The following is a 19,361-nucleotide window of genomic DNA, read 5'->3' on the forward strand; positions in this document are numbered from 1 at the left end:
TCCCTTATTTATAACTCATTCCTCTTCCCTTCTCTTCCTCGACCTCTTTCCCTTCTCCTTTCCTTACCTCCTACACTTGTACTTGGTCACTTTCCTGGCCTTCCCTCCTCTCTCTCTCTCTCTCTCTCTCTCTCTCTCTCTCTCTCTCTCTCTCTCTCTCTCTCCATCCCAAAAACAGTATGCAGCCACGCCCCTCTCCCTCTCCCATATCTGATCTGACCACCCCTCTGGACCCTCTCCCCCTCCAACTGTCTCCCCGTAACCTTCCTTTCCTCCCTCCCTCCTTCCCTCTTTCTCCTTGTCTTCTCCCTTTCCTCCGTACGGTAACTCCTTCTCCTCCAATTGTTCCACCCCAGCCTCCAACTCTCCTCTCCTTCCTTTCCTACTTTTCTTCTCTCTCTCCATCCTACCCCTCCTCTCTAATACCAGGATTCCTCCCTTCCCTCTCGTACCAGACTCACTCCTCCTCTCTCACACCAAACACTCTCTCTAACCCTTCCCTCTCACCCCTTTCCTTTTCCTCTCCTCCCCTTCAATCCTCCCCTTTTTCCCTTCCCCGTCATTCTCTCCTCCCCCTCCTCCTTCCCTCCACTTTCCGTACAGTCAAGGAGAAAAGTTTGCCACCTTTGCCTCCGTGTCTACCTGCACAGAAACATTCCCAGCACCTCTCAGCTTAGGAATATTGGCACCTGAGGAAAACGAGAATCAGGAGAGGTGAAATATAAGGTAAACTATTGTTCTAATCTGCAGAGTTAGTGATAAAAGTTAGCCTAATACTCCACATCTATTTCACACTTTGGGCATATACATCAGTATCCCCTTAAGCATCACATCAAAAAGAATCACAATGGAAGAGAACCATAACAAGCCTCTCTAAGCTTAGCAATACTGGCCTGAAGACGGAAGTGACAAGCAGAAGAGGTGAGAGACAAGGCACTCTCATGTTGTCCTTGCTTGTACCTGCTTCCACCTGCCTCAAGACCTCACCTACCCCCTCCCGGTCCTCTTAATCAATGGGTGTACTATTGATTAAGCAGGACAGGTGCCTTCCCTACACTCCACCACACCTTCACCAAGCTACCCCGCACCAACACCACCATAACTCTGGCTTCCTGCACCATAACACGCATTAGGCTACATGACTTTTTGTTTTGTTTTTTTGTAGGTAACACTATCCACTCTAAACTAACACCTGACTGAGCTGAAGTGCGGCGCTTTGTTTCAATCCATCCTCCTTCCCTTCCTCCTTTCCCTTCAGTCTCCCCTTCTCCCGTTCCTTTACCCCCCCTTTTCTTCCTTCCCCTTACCCCACCTCTTCTCTTTTCCCTGTACTCCTCCTCTTCTCTCCCTTACCTCCCTCTTCCGTACCCCTCCTCTTCTCCCTTTGCCCGTAACTTCTCCCTTTCCCTCTACCCTCCTCTTCTCCCTTACCCCTCTTTTTCTCCCTCTTCCTTACCCCTCAGATTCTCCCTTCCTCCTCCACAGTACACCCCCTCCACGTTCCCCCCTCACCTCAGCCTTGCAGCGCTCTGAATAATACATGCAATTCGATGCAGTACGATGGTCAAATATAAGTATGCAATCTACGTCATCAATATTATACACATTGCAAACACGGTGACTCATGCAATATACAATGCACATTCTCACACGCTTCACTTTGATCATTACTTATTATTATTATTATTATTATTATTATTATTATCATCATCATCATTATCGTTATCATCATTATTATTATTATTATTATTATTATTATTATTGTTATTATTATCATTATTGTTATTATTATTACTATTATTTGTATTATTATTATTATTATTATTATTATTTGCTTATTCCAGATTAGTTTAAAGGAATCCAGCTCTCGACGTGAAGGGATTACAAGATAAATCCACTTAACACCTCCACTACAACCCCTAAGGCCATGTAACATCACTCCAAGTCATGTACCTGAATAATACGTGAAAACTGATGCAGTGTGATAGCCACCATCATCAATGCAATCACCTACATCAATATTGCACTATATAAACACAGCCAAACACACACTCATACCCTCTAAGTTACCTCTCTCTCTCTCTCTCTCTCTCTCTCTCTCTCTCTCTCTCTCTCTCTCTCTCTCTCTCTCTCTCTCTCTCATTATGCAAGCCTAACAATCCAGTGTCTGTATAAAGAGTTGAACTGATTATTGGCCGCTTGAGATAGTCGTAAAAATCAGCTTATTACGACTGCTTGCGAGAGAGAGAGAGAGAGAGAGAGAGAGAGAGAGGTATTGCAATAGGCCTTCCCCGACCTCCAACTTCCTTCATGTCACCATCACTTCTTTCATCACAGCAATTTCCCTCTTTCCTCCACTCCCCTTCCCTCACCTAATCCAAGCCGGTCGGACTGGTGGACCAAGTTTGCTTCCCGTGTCTCCCTCTTCTCTATCTATCTATCTATTGCCACACGCCTCAATCCCGTAGAGGGTGGCCACAAACAAATCGCCTCCATGTCGCCCTGTCCCCCGCCATTTCATTGCCCTGCTCCCAGCTCACCCCCCCCCTTCTCATATACCTCTCCAATCCATCCCTCCATCTCATCCTTGGCCTCCCCCCTCCCTCTCCCCCCTCCACCTCACTCACATACACTCTCCTCGTCAGTCTCTCGCTCTCCATCCTCTCCACATGGCCAAACCACCTCAGTGTATTTCCCTCTTCTCATTAAGTAAAATTAGGGACCTGGATGGAAATTCGACTGTTGCGGGTTTTATTGAGTGGAAATAAAATCATTCTAACACAACCATACTCTACAATAAATAAAGTACAAATCGCTACTACCCAGCCGAAACGAAAAACAAATCGCTAAGGGAGAGGTGTTAGGGAGAATGCAATAAATACGGTACAAATCGCTATTACCCAGTCGTACCGAAAAAAAAAATCGCTAAGGAAGAGGTGCTAGGGAGAATGCAATAAATAACGTACAAATCGCTATTACCCAGCCGTATCGAAAAACAAATCGCTAAGGAAGAGGTGTTAGGGAGAATAAAGGACCCATGATGCCAAAATCTCCAGTTCTCTCTTCAGTTTGTTTTCTCGTCGGGTATGGAAGCTCCCTAACACCTCTTCCTTACCTATTTATTTTGGGCTACGGTGGGCGGGGGACAGGGTGACATGGAGGCGATTTGTTTGTGGCCACCCCTTACAGGTTTAAGTGTCTGGCAGTGGATAGATAGGTTGGCTAGTATCGTTTAGTACGCTATTTATGCAGAGTATGGTGATATTAGAATGATTTAAGTAACAAAGAAGTGCGCGGTGGAGGAGGAGAGGGGGAGGCCAAGGATGAGATGGAGGGACGGGGTGGAGAGGTATATGAGAGAGGGGGGTGTGAGTTGGGAGCAGGGCAGTGAAATGCCGGGGGACAGGGCGACGTGGAGGCGATTTGCTTGTGGCCACCCCGTATGGAATTAAGGCGTCTGGCAAAAGGCAGATAGAAGTGCACGGTAAGGTGTAATGAACAAAATAAATTACTTAGGAAGAAGTGTTAGGGAGCTTCCTCGACCGATGGGTATAAGGAACTTGGATTTGAACTGTGAGATTTGTAGCACCGGACCAAAATAAATACGTAAATAAGTAAATAAATATAGTAGACACTCAGGGCCTTTCAAGGAGTACCACAAGCTCGCCCTTCAACTGGTGTAGGACAAAACCTTTCAACTCTCAAACTGCAATTCCTCCGCCCCTGCCCAGCCCTTCCAATAACCCTTAATTAGGATTTTTAAATACTCTAGTTCACCTTGCAGTGGCCCTAAATTTTGATCTGTTGTTCTATACCCTCTTGGCTGATCCTAAACCCTTCCACTATCTGAATTAATTTGGGTTTTAAAAATCTACTTGGCCTTGCTATGTGACCCAAACCTCAGACCTGTTCTCAAAATCATATTACCCATTGGCTGACCCTTAACACTTCCACCAAACTGTTTACTATAAACTAAGAGAGAGGCAGACCAATTACACACGCCGAGTGATACAAAACACCCCAGCATTCCACGTGCGTCTGTAAAAACCGCTAAATATAAACTGCTAAGAACCCTCCATTGCAAAATAAGTCGCTAAGGAAGAAGTGCTACGAAATGGAAGTGTGTGTGTGTTTGTGTGTGTGTGTGTGTGACTTTCCTTTTCGCCCGCCTCCTCTCCCCGCCAGCCAGTGTTGCCATATTACCTAGCGCCAACCACACACACACACACACACACACACACACACACACACAATTTCCCTTTCACTCACGCGGAAAAATACTAAACCAAAATATATAAAGGCGTGAATGAGGCTACAAACACGGCGCCATCAGCACTCTTGAACCGCTAACTGGAGGCGTTGGTAACACTGATCACCGGGAGCGAAGTCAATTTGGTGCCGAATCCTAGTTATTTTTTCATTTTATTTTTTTTTCCAGGCATGCATAGACCTGTTGCTGGAAATATGCCACCTAATGCTACTCTATTTGTCTATCTATCTATCTACCTATCTATCTATCTATCTATCTATCTATCTATCTACCTATGTTGATGTCGAATCCTAGTTATTTTTTTTTACAAGTACCGAACTGCACCTGGAAACTTGCGACCTAATGCTATTCTATCTATCTATTTTGCTATCTATCTGTCTATCCAATCTTCTGCTGTCCCATCTGAAGCGTAGGGGTCCGGGGTTAGGCCGCAAGTGACCGGTCTCTATCGATGAGTGACACTACTATCCCTCTTTTACCTTAACTTGGCTCAGATTTTCGTCCTTTTGCAGCTTATTTCACGACGTTCAGTGGCAGAAAAAGGTAATGGCACAGCTCCTTTACACAGCACTTCTTCGTGACTAGTCCCGTATTCTAGTGTTAATTTAGCGTTACAAGTCAGCGAACATGATGGAGAGAGATGACAATTTTAAGGCAACTTAGAATTAAAAAAAAAAAAATGTGGATCATTATAGACCACATCAGGATTGAATCTTATATAGCGAAGGGATAGGTGGCCCCTTATTATTATTATTATTATTATTATTATTATTATTATTATTATCACTGCCACTACTACTACTATTACTACTACCACTGTCACTACTGCTACTACTACTAACTGTTATTACTACTACTAACTATTACTACAACTACTACCACTACTATTAACTATTACTACTACTAACTAGCACTACTATTATTACTGCTACTACTACTACTACTACGGTACTGAAAAACTACAATCGCAAAAGGAAATACACCAAGCATCCTTTTCATACCACATCTTGAATCTGTCTCTCTGTTATCTTGTTTTCGTTTTTTCTTGGAGGGAACAATATTGCGGGCTTCTGGCCTTGGGTTCCTTCTTCCTTGAAAAAAAAAAAAATACTGACTGAACTCCAAAAGGTGGAATGCAAAGGTCCAAAGTAAAGAGTTTTAGTGGATAAGGAACATAAAAGGAGAGGATAACAAAACCAAAAATAATAATAATAATAACAATAATAATGATAATAACAATAATAATAATAATAATAATAATAATAATAAAGAATAATTGTGCAAAACGAGAAGGTGACATTGCTGGATGATTTTTTTTTTCGTATTAGCCAAGGACAAAAACTTATATTACCGGTATGCAAAGGAGAGAGAGAGAGAGAGAGAGAGAGAGAGGCTTAGGGAACAGGCCACCCACTCCGTCTTGGCTTGCCCTCCATCCCCCCCTCCACAACCCCCGGGCACACATGTACAGTTGCGTTCAATAGTTCCTTTACACGTATGGTGTGTGTGTGTGTGTGTGTGTGTGTGTGTGTGTGTGTGTGTGTGTGTGTGTGTGTGTGCATCTCCAAACAGACTTCCTTGGACCTGACGCTGTTTCTTTACACGTATGGTGTGTGTGTGTGTGTGTGTGTGTGTGTGTGTGTGTGTGTGTGTGTGTGTGTGTGTGTGTGTGTGTGTGTGTGTGTGTGTGTGTATGTATGTGTGTGTGTGTGTGTGTGCATGTATGTGTGTGTGTAAAGAAGGGGTTAATGAGGGCTATGGTCCGTATTCTCTCTGGTAAAGAAGCTCCCTAACACTTTATCCTTAGCGATTTAGTTTTAGATATGGCTGGTTAATATCATCTGCGTTCCTAATACAGTGCATGGTGATCCTGGAAGGTTTTAGGTAATACAGGAGAGAACAGGAAGGCGTAATAAGCAAAATAAATCGCTTAGGAACGGGTGTTAGGGAATACCAACCTAGATCTGATCCCTCCAGCCTGATAAGTCTTTCTTCAGCTGAATAACAGAGTCTGAAGCTAGCAGGAATGAAGTGAAAAAACGCCATCGCAGTGAAAAATAAGCCAATAGTGAAAAAATACGCCAATACAGTGAAAAATACGCCAATACAGTGAAAAATACGCCAATACAGTGAAAAATACGCCAATACAGTGAAAAATACGCCAATACAGTGAAAAATACGCCAATAGTGAAAAAATACGCAATAGCAGTGAAAAAAATGCGCTATAGCAGTGAAAAAAATACGCTATAGCAGTGAAAAAATACGCTATAGCAGTGGAAAAAATACGCTATAGCAGTGAAAAAATACGCTATAGCAGTGAAAAAAAAATACGCTATAGCAGTGAAAAAATACGCTATAGCAGTGAAAAAATACGCTATAGCAGTGAAAAAAAATACGCTATAGCAGTGAAAAAATACGCTATAGCAGTGAAAAAATACGCTATAGCAGTGAAAAAATACGCTATAGCAGTGAAAAAAAATACGCTATAGCAGTGAAAAAAATACGCTATAGCAGTGAAAAAAATACGCTATAGCAGTGAAAAAAAAATACGCTATGGCAGTGAAAAAATACGCTATAGCAGTGAAAAATTACCCTGCACGCTTCCACTGGGACGACTGTGCCTGTTTTGAGCAATGTTCATCCGAGAGAAGAGGTCATGACGAAATGTAACGAAGCACCTGCTAGGGATACCGAAAGCCGACTTTGAGAAATGTTTTAGGCAGTGCAAAGTCGACAGGGGACTATATTGAGGGGAATGGGTGTCCTGGCTCAACAGATTGGCTTTTTTTGTTTTTAAGAGCCTAAGATCGAATCCTTTCTGAACAGATCTCGTACGGCATCACAGCGAGGACTTTCATGGCTTACAGGGGTGGTTTCCTTTAGGTGAATAAACTGGCAGATAAATCTTCACTTGATACAGCCATGTGCAAAAGTCAGCCACAGTCCAACGCCAGTATTGTGTCCTGCTTCCGATATTTCCCATTCCTCCCCAAACGACAGAGAGTATCCTTCAGCCTCATACTTATTATTTTCTTTTATACTGTTACCATATACAAATACTTCAGGTCACATACTCCACCGTCACAGCCGGCAGAGAAGTGTAGGGGAACTTTTGCACATGTCTGTAGCCACTCAAAAATGTATCACACCCATGAGGATCCATGGACGTCAGAGAGAGAGAGAGAGAGAGAGAGAGAGAGAGAGAATGAATCTATTACCCCAGTGCCGCAAAAATACCGCACCTAAACTCCTTTCACTCTAACTGGTCCAGATTTTCGTCATTCTACAGCTTATTTCACGTAGCTCAATGGCAGATAAAAATGCTACAGTTGTGCATCCTCACCAGAGCACTTCTTCATGACTAGCATCATATTCCAGTATTAATCTGTTACAACTGAGCATTTAAGATAGGGAGATGGCAGTTTCAGGCCAAGTTAGAGTAAAAAGAGTATAGTATGTAATGTCTCTTGCGATTTCGTGTCTTGATAATTGACAAGGACATTATTTGCACTTATAATAATCACAAACTTTCCCCATATACCACAATGCTTCGCCCCTTTTTTCAGAAGGATACGTGCGGTAAGGGGGGTCGATATTTTGAGGATGACAGCGCTGACTCGTATTCATTCTGCATCTCCATTCGCCTCAGCAAGTCATTCCATCTTGTCATTCATCCGTACCGTCCTCCTGTCACTGTTTATACATGCTCATTTCTCCTTGCCTTGTCATCTATTTGTAGCCAGACGCCTTAATCCAGGTAGGGGTGGCTACAAACAAATCACCTCCTATGTCACCCCGGTCTCCACCATCAGGCTGCCCTTTCTCCACCTCACACCACCCTCACTCATCTCCCCACCCCGTTCGTCCACCCCATCCTTGGCCTCCTCCTCCTCTCCACTCTCCCTTCACTTCACTCTCATACACTCTTGAAGTCAGTCTCTCATTCTCCAGCCTCTCAATAGGCAAGAACAAGAATTTCTCTACTTTAGGAGTCGCCTTTTGTTCTCAAAGAATTAAAAAGTTTCCTGCAACTCTGACGGCCACGGATTATATATATTTGACTGAGAGAGAGAGAGAGAGAATCATCCCAGCTCCAGTTCCCTCTTCCACAACCCACGCCTCCCTAACCACATTCACCCACGCTGCACGGTCACATTCACTCACCTTTCCCTTCCCCATCCACTCAGTCATGCTTGCCTCTCCCTTCCTATATGATTACCTTTCACATTCATTCACTCTTTCAATCAGTTTTTATATTTCATTCTCACAACTAGGATTATTTTTGCTTTTCCATCTCTCTCTTTCTTTTTCTTTTTTGTTTATAGCCCGACGCCCTAATCCCGCAAAGGGTAGCCGCAGAAAAAACGCCTCCAAGTCGCTCTGTCACCCACCATTTGACTGCCCTTCCCCCAACTCACTTCCTCCTCCCTCTTAATTTACTGTCATTTGTTTATTTGTCACAGTGGAGAGAGAAATTATATCTTTTAGTCTTCTCCTTGTCTCGCTGTTCTTTGATATTTTAATACCGCTATCTCCAACCGGTTATATTCATTTTCGTTCCCCTCCCACACCACACCACACCACACCACCACCACCCCTCACCCCACACCACACCACCCCTCACCACACTCCACACCACCCCTCACCCCACATCACACCACACCACCCCTCACCCCACACCACCCAACTCACATCACACCCCAACCCACCCTTCCACCCCCACGCCATCACCATTTCAGCTAATCGTCTAGCTATTAAAAGAAAAAGAAAATATATATATCCTTCACAAAAATATGATAAAGGTAAGGTAAGGTAAGGTAAGGTAAGGTATGGTAAGGTAAGGTAAGGTATGGTAAGGAAAAGTAAAGGTAAAGTTAAGGTAAAGTAAGGTATGGTAAGGAAAGGTAAAGTAAGATATGGTAAGGAAAGGTATGGTAAGGAAAGGTAGTGTAAGGTATGGTAAGGAAAGGTAAAGTAATGTATGGTAAGGAAAGGTATGGTAAGGAAAGGTAAAGTAATGTATGGTAAGGAAAGGTAGTGTAATGTATGGTAAGGAAAGGTAAAGTAATGTATGGTAAGGAAAGGTAGTGTAATGTATGGTAAGGAAAGGTAAAGTAATGTATGGTAAGGCAAGGTAAGGTAAGATATGGTACGTTAAGGAAAAGTAAAGTAAGATATGGTAAAGAAAAAGTAAAGTCTAGTACAGTTTCAACGCTTCAGTCCCGATATTCCTTAACTCAACCTATTCCTGACAAAGCTAAGGTAGGGTCGCAGATGAACCGACTGTCACACGTCTTCAGGTAGCAGAAAAGGTCCAGCTCTGAGTCTCATGGCTGGATAGGGAGACAGCAAGACCCACACCCGTCAGACACACACGATGCTAGGAGAGTCATCACGGGTCATCACAATACATATCACTTATCACCCCCCACACATCACACCACACCGCCATTCATCTCCACACATCACATTCAGCTCCACACACCACACCATCACTCACCCCCACGCACCACACCACCACTCATCCCACACACACCACACCATTTCACCACTCACCCACACACACCACACCACCATTCACTCCCACACACCACAACATCACTCACCCCCACACACCACACCACCATTCACTCCCACACACCACACTACCATTCACCCCCACACACCACACCACACCACCACTCACCCTGACACTCCCACCTTAAACACAACACCAAAATTCATTAAATCGACCCACAAATAAAAAGATTTCTGACGAAGGTGAGGCAAGGAAGGGACCCCGGAAAAGGCCTTCAGTAGAGCAGACGAGACCGGATTCCAAGGCATAAGACTCGTTACGCAGAGACCATGATTCCCTCTCCTATCAAGCACACACTTCAGAGGCCCCACAGACAGCAGGATCAGTCACTACGGGTCACCACACCACATCACACCACACCACCACACAACCTGGCACTTCCACCCCATAACATCAGCAATATTAAGCTACCAACGATAAGTCCACCTATTCCCGACGGAGGTCAGGTGAGGTAAGGTTTTGCCCTGGAGTACCCACCTTTACAGACGCCTTCAGGAGAACAGACGAGGCCGAATTCTGTGTCACAAGGCTGGGTAGGGAGAGAGCAGGCCTCCCCCTCCTGCCGGGCACAGACTCGACAACAGGGACAGTCATCACGGGTCACCAAACGCCCTTTACACGTCCCGCTGCTCACCCCGCCCTCACACTCGGGGGAGCACTCACAATTATCACCAGCAGTATTATCCAGGGTCTGTTCATCTGCGGCCAGCTGTGCCCACACCAGGCAGGGCACCAGCACCAGGAGGCACACCACGCGAGGCACCAACATTGTCACACACGTACCCAATCACCAAGTACACACGTCACGGATGGGGTCATTCACAACGTACTATCATTTGCGGGGCCTAGCACATTTTCCATCTACTGCATGTCACCTGGGATGGAGAATCAATCTACCGCCCCTCCTCGACGCCACAGGGAAACTACCCACCGACTAAGGTAGACAGTGAATGTGCGAGATGAACCTGACACATCATGAAACATCTCGTACACTAATAATCACATGACCATAACGACCAACTGTACTCACACTAAAATCAATCGCCTACCTTTGTCTTTCAAACAATAACTAGCCATAACATTAACCAAGATACATGTGTAGCTATATAATTAATATTTCTGAAACAGATCCTGGATGCCAGTTCGTACGTCCGGCAGCGTCACTTTCCAGTCCCCATCTTCCAGGACGAATCTCCAGAGGGCAGCACGCACCCTTTGTTGCACCTGAGCCTGCCATCTTAGACCCTGCCAACTGACACATATTCTTCATTTACCAGCTTCAGTGAATAAACTATATCAAATTCCAGACACTATTTTATCTACTGTATTTCCAGGTATAAGGCACACTTGGGACATGATTGGCTTTGGGTATTAAAACTCTTGTATGCCATCCGATGCCCTGTTCCGTCTTGGGCATACCGGCTGGGATGGCTTTCCGATGCAGTGTTACAACTCAGACCTCAAACCCTTCACCAGCACGAGGTATTTTTCACTATATTCTTGCCACTCTCAGACGATTTTGGTCAGCACTGGAGACGATTTTGGAGCTATGGGACGAGATACAGCTGCCGATCCATACCAGCTTAACGATGATAACACAACACGATTTTGCAGCTATAGCGTGAGATCAGCTTTCCATCCATATCAGCTTAACGACGATAAAACCACACACAATTTAAAACATAATATTTCATCGCTATTTCCGCACAGATATTTCCAGACAGAAGAGGGACAATATTGGGGTATTCCCTGCACTACAACCTGTGTCTCTCCATGTAAGGAAACTTGTCACTCGCAGTTCGGATACTCAGTCGTGGTTCCATGAAATTCAGTGTCTTAAGGAGAATGGGATTTATGATGGGGAGGTGTGAGTTGGAGGGAGGACAGGCAAATAGCAGAGGACAAGGGAACATGGTGGCGATTTGTGTGTGGCCACCCCTTACAGAATTAAGACATCTGGTTATAGATGGACAGGGAGGAATGAGCATCCTTAGTTATTATTCAGATTTACCTTCCAGTCTAACAACAACAACTACTACTACTACTATTACCACGACTACCACCACTACTACTACTACTACTACTAATACTAATACTACTACTAATACTACTACTACTAATACTACTACTACTAATACTACTACTAATACTACTGCTACTACTACTAATAATAATAATAATTCAGTCTTAGTTTTCCCTTGCTACTAACAGACAATTTAACTCATCTTCGAAAATACCCTTCGTACTCTTTAACGAAACCCTGTCCTTCGAAAAAAAAAAAAAAAAACACGAAAAAAAAAACAGCATTGTCTGAAAATAACACTAACAATGACGTAATAAAAATAATGACGTCATAACTACTGCTGACGTCATACCTAAACCCCTTCAGAACGATTTTATATTGTATTCTTGCTATAACACACGGTTTTATTCATCCCAGGAGACCCCTCGTGGTGAAGGGGTTGAGAAGGCTCCCTAACACCTCTTCCTTCGCTATTTATTTTGGGATGTAGCTCGTTAATATCCTTCTGTATGTTATTTATGCAGAGTATGACGATTTTTTGAATGATCTACGTAACACAGACCAGGAAAGTAAGGTGTAACAAGCAAAATGAATCGCTTATGAAAAAACGTTAGGGAGCTTCCTTAAGCGACGAGAATACGATCCTATATCTAACCCCTTCAGTTCGAAAATTCTATCCAAATGTGAATTATATTGTCTGAAGAGAGCACGAATAAAAATATACATAATTACGGTGCAAGGAATGAATATATTTTTATCACTGTTACGTCATAATTATACCATATTTATCATTGTGCGTCTTAAATTTTGCACTTATAATTGTGACGTCATAATTTCAGCCCTTTTATAATTGTGACGTCATAATTTCAGCAGTTTTATAATTGTGACGTCATAATTTCAGCCCTTTTATAATTGTGACGTCATAATTTCAGCCCTTTTATAATTGTGACGTCATAATTTCAGTACTTCTATAATTGTGACGTCATAATTTTCGTACATTTATAATTCCGATGCCAATTTTCGCACTATCATAATTGTGACGTCTCAATTTTAGCACTTATAGTGACGTCATAATTTTAGCACTTATAAATGTGACGTCATCATTTTAGCACTTATAACTGTGACGTCATAATTATACTGAGAATTACCTAAGAGATCGGTGTTACGTGATAATGTAATCCGTGATGAATGTCTGCGTGCGACTTATAGAGAGAGAGAGAGAGAGAGAGAGAGAGAGAAAGAGAGAGAGAGAGAGAGCACAGCCAGGCGCTAATCAAGGTTATATCTAAACTCTTCTAGTTTGGCAAATCTCTCCCGAGGTTAAAATCATCTGGGGACTGCAAGAATAAAATAAACAATTATTCTTGATCGGTCTGTCCAGGTTAATTTGGCTACGTTTTGCTGAAGTTGGAACATTTCAGGACAATTATTTTCTGGCCTATGAGGGGAAGATTATGCCATATCATCAAAAGTAATTATATACGACAAAAATCAGTATCAAAATCACATGAATCACATTAAAAACACATCAAATACACATAGATTTCATGTCAGAAACTTCTCCTTTCGGCTCTGCCCTTAGGGGTCACCACAGCGGATCACCCGTCTCCATCTTACTCTGTCTTCTGCATCTTCTTCTCTTACACCTACCACCCGCATGTCCTCCTTCACTACACCCATAAACCTTCTCTTTGGCCTTCCTCTCTTTCTCCTGCCTGGTAACTCCATTTCCAGCATCCTCCTCCCGACATACTCCTCATCCCTCCTTTGCACATGTCCAAACCATCTCAGTCTCGCCTCTCTAGCTTTGTCCCCAAACTGACTTACGTGCGCTGTCCCTCTAATATGTTCATTTCTAATTTTGTCCAACCTCGTCACTCCTGGTGAAAAACGCAACATCTTCAATTCTGTTACCTCCAACTGTGCCTCCTGTCTTTTTGTCAGTGGTACTGTCTCCATTCCGTACAACATGGCTGGCCTCACTACAGTCTTGTAAACTTTCCCTTTCATTTCTGCAGAAATCCTTCTGTCACAGATCACTCCCGTCACCTTTCTCCACCCACTCCATCCCCCCTGCACTCTCTTGTTTACCTCTCTACCACACTCTCCGTTACTTTTTACAGTTGACCCCAAGTATTTGAATTCATCTACCTTTGCCACCTCTGCACCTTGCAGCCTCTCGGTTCCCCTGTCATCTCTCTCATTTACACACATGTACTGAGTCTTGCTTCTGTTTACTTTCATTCCCCTTCTCTCCAGTGCATATCTTCATCTCTCAAGCTCTGCCTCAGCTTCCTCCCGGCTCTCACTACATATCACAATGTCGTCCGCAAACATCATTGTCCACGGAGGCTCCTGTCTAATCTCATCTGTCAATCTGTCCATCACCATTGCAAACAAGAAGGGGCTCAAAGTCGATCCTTGATGCAATCTCACCTCCACCTTGAAACCCTCAGTCATTCCTACTGCACATCTCACTGCTGTTACACTATCGTCGTACATGTCCTTCACCACCCTCACGTACTTCTCTGCCACACCTGACTTTCTCATACAGTACCACAGTTCCTCTCTCGGTACCCTATCATAAGCCTTCTCCAAGTCTATAAACACACAATGCAACTCCTTCTGGCCTTCTCTCTACTTCTCTATCACCATTCTCAAAGTAAATATGGCTTCTATAGTCCTTCTCCCTGGCATGAAACCAAATTGCTCCTCGCAGATCCTCACTTCTCTTCTCAGCCTAGCTTCCACCACTCTTTCCCATATCTTCATTGCATGGCTGATCAGCTTTATACCTCTGTAGTGCTGCAGCACTGCACATCACCCTTGTTCTTGAAAATCGGAGCTAGAATACTTTTTCTCCACTCCGGCATCCTCTCACCCTCCAGGATTTTGTTAAACAGTCTGGTAAACCACGTCACAGCCATCTCTCCTAAGCTCCTCCATGCTTCCACTGGTATACCATCTGGGACCACTGCCTTGCCGTCCTTCATCCTCTTCACGGCATTCCTCACTTCCTCTCTGCTGATCTCTTGCACTTCCTGACTCACCACCTCCAACTCTTCCAACCATCCCTCTCTCATATTTTCTATATTCATCAACTCTCCGAAATACTCCTTCCACCTTCTTAATACACTCTCCTCACTTGTCAGTACATTGCCATCTGCAGCCTTTATCATTCATCTGCAGCCTTTATCATTCTAACATGCTGCACATCCCGCCCAGCTGTCTCTCTACCTGGCTAATCGGTACAGGTCTTTTTCCCCTTCTCTACTTTTCAACTTCTCGTACAGCTTCTGGTATGCATTTTATTTTGCCTTAGCAACCTCTTTCTTGGCTATGTTCCTCGTCTCCTTATATTCCCGAATGCTTTCTTCGTCTCTGTGTCTATCCATATTCTTCTTTGCCTGCTTCTTCCTATTTATGCTATCCTGTACGTCCTCATTGCACCACCAAGTCTCCTTGTCTTCTCTCCTCTGTCCCGATGTCACCCCAAGTACCTTCTTGGCTTTCTCCCTCGCCACTTCTGAGATAACTGCCCATCCGTCCTCATCTTCCCTGCCTCCGAAAGCCTGGCTCACCTCATCCCTAAATTTAATACTGAAGTCTTGCTCCTTCAGCTTCCACCACCTAATCCTTGGTTCGGCTCTCACTTTCCTCCTTGTCTTCCCTTTCAGACTCATCTTTCCAACCAACACCCTTTCATGTCAGAAACTATTACGGGCAAATTTTGAATCTTTACCATTATCTCAATTTACAGAAAAAATGAAAACCGCTCGGCGTGAACCTCTTCTGCCTCTTGGTACAGCTGAAGTAAAATTAATTCTTTACCACACGGGCGCAGGACTTACAAAACAACGTTCTATTCAAATGGGTCTTGCACCGGTTGATTAGAATAAGTTAGGTTAGAAATGCTGGTCTGATAGAAATTTGGGGTTTCCAATGTTAGGTTTAGTGGCAATCCTTGTGGTTAAAGTCATATGGGGTCTGGGGGGCGAAGGGTTAAGTTTGGTTAGGTTGACAAGAATCACAAGCTTCAGTATAACAAGTTGCCGCAGGCGTCCAGGCAGCGTCCTTATACCCTAAAACTGATGTACGTTTTGTAGTCTAAAATCGACAAGCAGTTACCTGTGCTGCATTTGGTACTACAGTTACTTTCCTTAAGAACGTGAGAATGTAAGAGAACAGGTGGAACAGCCGCGCCCATGTAGTAAAGTCCTGCCGAAGATTGGTTTGTCTCCAAGTCAAAACCAATAAAAAATTCAACATTGCTCCTCATGACTCTCTCATTCTATTCTTCCTGATGTAGCTGGTGAAAAACGTTCAACAAATAACTCTTAAAAAACTATCAAGATTCAGCATCATCCTTCATGAAGTATCTTAAAGCTTCTAGTACAGCTAATGAAAGTTGTAGTTTACCAACTGAAACTGGAAATCAGCCTACTGTGCATACCTGAATCAAACGAACGTTCTTCAGCCTCTCCTCGGCACCAGAATCTTTTTTGACGCCGACTTAGCTCCACTGATCTTCCATCACAGCACCGTTGCCACAGTAGCACAGTAAGAACAAAAACAGTGCACAACACAACATCCCTCCCAACATCGGCAAATGTCTCTTGCCGCCTGAAGCGTTCGAGTAAAAGTAAATTTTTGAAATAGCGCAGTAGTGATATGATTTCTCATCAACCTCTTTACCCCTCCTATAGATGACGCATTTTTCATTTTTTCCTATAGCTACACGATTATATTTAGCCCACAAATCCTCCTCCAGTTGAAATTCGTAATTGAATAAACTCGTTTGGAGACAACAAGAATTAACTAAAAATTGCACTCTCTTCTTTCAAACGTTAATATGGAATAATTTTGATGAATATTGGTTACATACTTCGTACTGATAGCCTTTTCAACTCTGAATGTGTATTTCCAAAATCCAAGCACGACCGAGATGAGCAGTTCGCGCTTGGTTTTACAGAAACTCGAGACACCTGGATTCGTCCAATAAATTTTTTTGAAACATATTTCGTTAATGTTATGCTTTCATTCTGACCAGTGTCTTAACGCTCAAGATCCAGGAACTGCTCGTCAATCTGCACTAACTGAAAGGGTAGCCTACTGCATATCCGCATCCGCCTGACCAATGGACATGCACAAGAAGCTTGTCTATGACAGCTTTTCATATTTAACCATTTGTTTAAGCCATGATCAAGAATGTAAGGTGTAAGGTGATTTAAAAACGTTAAGGAGATATTGAGGACAGTTCCCTCACCTCCTGTAGATTTCATCCCCCCCACCTCCCATATAGGTTTCAGCTAATGTGTAGTGTTATGGAGAATGGCTGCACCAAATTTTCTCCTCCAGACTTGGTCGTCTTGCAGTGGTTTAGAGCCTTCGTCCCAGGTTACTTTTCCCGAATCTACTTTATCCAGAAATAAGACTCTTCATAGTGTCAGGTTTTCCACCTCAGAGCACTCACCCATTAAATAACGCCATGACGTCCCCTTGAATGTAGTGACAAGAAACGGAATTGAGCATGGAAATGAAAAGGTTACCACATTACAGTATTGTGATACTAGCTCTAACGTTTGGATTTGAAGCGTGGACCTTGTTGGAGGGACAGAAGTCATGAGTGAGAGCGGTGGAAATGAGTTATTTGAGAGGAGCATGTGGAGTCACGCGAAGAGACTGACTGACAAATGAGAAAGTGAAGGAGCGTTGTGGTGTGGATGTCGATGTGATAGGAAGCGTTAGGAGAAACACATTAAGGTGGTTTGGCCATGTGGAGAGAACGGAGACTGAGAGACTGACGAGCAGAGTGTATGTGAGTGAGGTGGTGGGGAGGAGAGGGAGGAAGAGGCCAAGGATGAGATGAAGGAATGGAGTGGAGAGGTATATGAAAGAAGGGGTTGTGATCTGGGAGCAGGGCAATGAAAGGGTGGGGGACAGGGTGACGTGGAGGCGATTTGTTTGTGGCCACCCCTTAAGGGATTAAGGCGTCTGGCAATAGACAGATAGATAGACGTCCCCTCATTGTTACATAGGAGACTTCACACACACTCCTCCAGTCAACATAGTTACCCTCGGCAGCTGGTGAGAATGTCATGGTGTCACTGGAACCCTGCGTCAGTTAAGAGGGCAATATTTGTGGCACTATAAGGGGTTCCAGAGTTGCGGCAACAGCCTTTACCACCAGTCACTAGGGTTTGGGTCAGGAAGGATATGGGGTAAGTAAATGCCTTGCTGGCAGCCTGGCCATTATACGTCATTTGTCACTGCTTGATCTCAGTTCTTGGATGTGTTAGATTATTCATCACAGCTGCAGTACGCAGACCCTCGTCTGAAGAACTGGTGTGTGATGAATATTACTGTTAATACCAAGTCAGGACTGTTTTTTTATATACGATAGAATTTTCATTTAATCATTATGATCCCGTACGAAGTCTCACTGGTTGATAAACAGTTGTTATTTTTACTTATACAATCGCCCTCACTCATCTAGTCATTTTTTTGTTCCAAGATGGCATTTGCACTCATCACTATTGGTTGTTAAGTGTCAGTGATGGGACAACACAGAAGTGTGGTGTTGTACTTCATGCAGCAAGTGAAATGCAGTGAACTGAAATAACAACCAGTTTGTGTTGAAAACTTTAAGACTGTTGGGTTGGTGGTCCTTGGCCAAACACGTATCCCCATTGAAGCCATGTTATGATTCAACATAAAATAATTATGCAATGGAGTTTTTTAAATGCATCCTCAACATAAAATGAGGGCATGCTTTATTCTCTAGCATATGTGACAACACAGAGTTGGGGGCAAGAAAACAGACTAGGAAGGCTAACCATCAGTTTGGTACCGTGGATCACCACCACAAAGTGTTTGCATAAGGAAATCTGGTGGTGGAAGCTGAAAAGGTTTGTGGGTGAGCAATGACAAGAGGAAAAGTATTATACTGTACTTGACAAAGTGGAGGCAGCAGGAACTGCCAACTATGGTAGGCCAGTGCCTCTCATCCTCAGATCTTGTTTCCGGCTCATTCCCAATGCACTCTCCTCATTTCTCCATAATTCTCACCAAAGGTGTTATCTCACTGATTTAAGAGTATCAAAAGCTTCCTCCTGGAACTGTGGTGGGAGGGTTGTCATTTCACACCACACAAATGCTGCCACTGCCACACATGAACCATCAGGAAGCATTCTGATCAGTATTAATTGCTTATTGTTGTTTGTCAGTACAAGCTGGAAAGCTGCCATCAGGTGCAAACACGACATGCTTGCATGGACCATGGTCTTTATGTGTAATGTAACATATGGGTTTGTACTCGTACACAGGTCTGGTGTAATGGCATTGGAGGGTGTTTCTTTGATGACCAAGTTAAACATGAAACTGAATATGTCCATCTATCTATCTATCTGTATATCTATAGTGAGACACCTTAATCTCGTAAGGGGTGGCCAAACTGAATACAGTATAATGATATCAAATAAAATCCTCAC

The 19,361-nt window shown here is 43.6% G+C and overlaps 1 protein-coding gene across 1 annotated transcript in view; it reads right to left on the reverse strand.

The window, feature by feature from the left end:
- The window catches only part of sas (stranded at second transmembrane protein), a 248,683-nt gene extending 238,066 nt beyond the window's left edge, over positions 1-10,617 (reverse strand). The window contains exon 1 of the mRNA XM_080285319.1: positions 10,326-10,617. Coding sequence (XP_080141445.1) covers positions 10,326-10,617 — 292 coding nt within the window. The remainder of the gene's footprint in view (positions 1-10,325) is intronic.
- Between the last annotated feature and the right edge of the window lie 8,744 nt (positions 10,618-19,361).

This window comes from Coenobita brevimanus, chromosome 105 (assembly GCF_032717465.1).
Source record: "Coenobita brevimanus isolate Jiangsu-jjx chromosome 105, ASM3271746v2, whole genome shotgun sequence".
In the NCBI taxonomy this organism is placed as follows: domain Eukaryota; kingdom Metazoa; phylum Arthropoda; class Malacostraca; order Decapoda; family Coenobitidae; genus Coenobita; species Coenobita brevimanus.